Source organism: Glycine max, chromosome 5 (assembly GCF_000004515.6).
Source record: "Glycine max cultivar Williams 82 chromosome 5, Glycine_max_v4.0, whole genome shotgun sequence".
Lineage (NCBI taxonomy): Eukaryota > Viridiplantae > Streptophyta > Magnoliopsida > Fabales > Fabaceae > Glycine > Glycine max.
The window spans coordinates 17939936-17942029 of NC_038241.2; the positions used below are offsets into that span (position 1 = coordinate 17939936).

The window sequence follows — 2094 nt, forward strand, 5'->3', positions numbered from 1 at the left end:
TGCGAGTCGAGTTCGTGGTAGGACCACCACTAGATAGCAAAACAAAAATAAGTTAGTATTCATCATCAAGGTATAGTGGGTGCATCATTCTATTTGCACCCTCCCACTCCTTTCCCTCTACCAGACATGCTCTTATTTTCTTACTCGTTGTTCACTCTAGCATAATCAATTAAAGAGAGAGAGAGAGAATTCTATGTATCCATCATGAAGGTAGTAGCAGTAATTGGAATCAATCTAAGTCAATGGGCAGCTACTATCTTTCTTGTGTTTCGCTGCGAAATCAATCATTTCTTGTGTCTCCTTTAACCCTCCAATCAGACTTCCAACTACTATCTTTCTCCCTTCCAATTATGTTAAATAGTACCTAAGTTAATTGGCATTAATCTACTTAAGTTTTGCACTAAACTATTGTTATATATGAATCATCACATATGCTATCATGTGATCTGTATCCTATAAAGGGAAATATTTTTCACATGCTTACCAGCAAGTAAAAGAAAGACTGGAAGTTCCAGAGGCTTCTCTGGTGCACCCACCATTACAATCTTTCCATGAGACTTGAGCAAACCAATGAGAGGTAAGAGAGGATGAACCGCAAAAACTGTGTCAATAATACCATCGAAAGCACCCATTGCAGCCTACGAAATTATCAACATTAGTTAATTGAGAGAAATGTGTGTATTTTGATATTTTCACAATATTCCAAATGCATGGCATTGGCATATATATAGTTACCTGCATCTGATGTTGGTCACGGCTTAGTAGAAAGGAATCAGCTCCAAGATGTTGTCTAGCAACCTAATAGATGGTTTTTGCAATTAGGAAATAAAAAACCTGTGGGGCAAGGTGTTGTATTTGTTGTTCAGAATTCTGGATTGATCAGACTGATACACAGTCTGATTCCTATATCCAGTAGCCTATCTATAACTTTAATGTATCTTTAGTACCTCTGGTACTTTTATCTTATAAAATCTACCTTTGCTGTCCCCAAAAAAAAGGCTCCAAGATGTTGTATTGCTTCATCCTTTTTACTAGGTGATGTACTTATTACTGTGACCTTAGCAATACATAATTAAAGCTTGATTTGAACCTGACTTATTATTGAGTTATGTCTACTACAATTGTATAAATGACTTTACGCTCGTCCAAAAGTACTTACAAATGTATGTCCTTGTCTGTTTTTAGGTGCTACTGTTAATGAGAAACCTGTGTATGAATTTAACTAGCCCAGATTTTTAGCATCATGTAAGTATTGATGGTCTGACCTTTAGATTGCTATAAATATGTAGCATGTCATGCTAAGTAATTGCCTGCCCTGTATAAGCACCGTTAGAGTTCATTTTGGTAAAGTGTTATCTTGGTTTTTGGTCTGTAAATATGTTGTATGTCATGCTGAGTAATTTCCTAACCTTTAATTTTTTAATTTGCTAAACACTAAATTATGCTGCCATACTATTTTCAGATTCCATTAGGAGCGATTTTAGCCATTGTTGATCCTGTGGTCATTGCTTTTCGAAATTAAAAGTGGTCTTGCGGTCATTGCTGGAAAGTTAATTGTGTTGAAGCCTCGAACTCAGGTATTTATATCTTTGATTCGAAAACTACTTTGAAATTGTTTTTGTATGCATTACTGGTATAGTTGTAGAACTGTTTTGATTTATACGCACCACTTGTTGCTGAGTACAGGATAACTTGCAATGCCATGAGAGTAGTTTTTATTGAATGATTTGGAAAGTAAATAACAAATAATCAATTTGCAAGCCCAATACCATTCTTTGGTAGATAAATTGTTGTATTTGTTTGACTAACTTATCTAACATCTAATGAGTATCTGTCAATACTCCTCCCCTAAAGTTTCATTTTGTCGTAATGATGAATAGCTTGGAGCTACTGACACAAAGTTCCAATAGTGTTACAAGTAATTGAAGCATGGTCACCAAGCCATGCAGCCTAACTTAAGTTTCAATCCTTCTACTCTGTGTGAAAATGTGATGTAAGTGTCTCCATTTTCTCTGGTATAGAGGTTTGTAGCAATGGACTATACCCTTCACCAAGCTTCCTTTTGTCTTCCAAACTAATAGGCTTTGTTCCTGT

General features: G+C 35.7%; 1 protein-coding gene across 1 annotated transcript; it reads right to left on the reverse strand.

Annotated features, from left to right (window-relative positions):
- Nucleotides 1–234: 234 nt before the first annotated feature.
- LOC100808112 (probable mannitol dehydrogenase) lies at nucleotides 235–1340 on the reverse strand. The gene is made up of 5 exons (XM_003525735.1): nucleotides 1311–1340; nucleotides 1019–1057; nucleotides 736–798; nucleotides 485–638; nucleotides 235–341 (listed from the first exon to the last, which is right to left on the reverse strand). Exons 1-5 carry the CDS (start codon nucleotides 1338–1340, stop codon nucleotides 235–237), a joined length of 393 nt encoding a protein of 130 aa, XP_003525783.1.
- Between the last annotated feature and the right edge of the window lie 754 nt (nucleotides 1341–2094).

Coding starts and splice junctions, on each gene's coding strand:
- LOC100808112 (XM_003525735.1), bottom strand. CDS start 1,340: ATGAACTCTAACGGTGCTTATACAGGGCAG. Junction 1,058..1,310: donor ACGGTGCTTATACAGGGCAG/GCAATTACTTAG, acceptor TGTATTGCTAAG/GTCACAGTAATAAGTACATC. Junction 342..484: donor AGTCTTTCTTTTACTTGCTG/GTAAGCATGTGA, acceptor CATAATTGGAAG/GGAGAAAGATAGTAGTTGGA.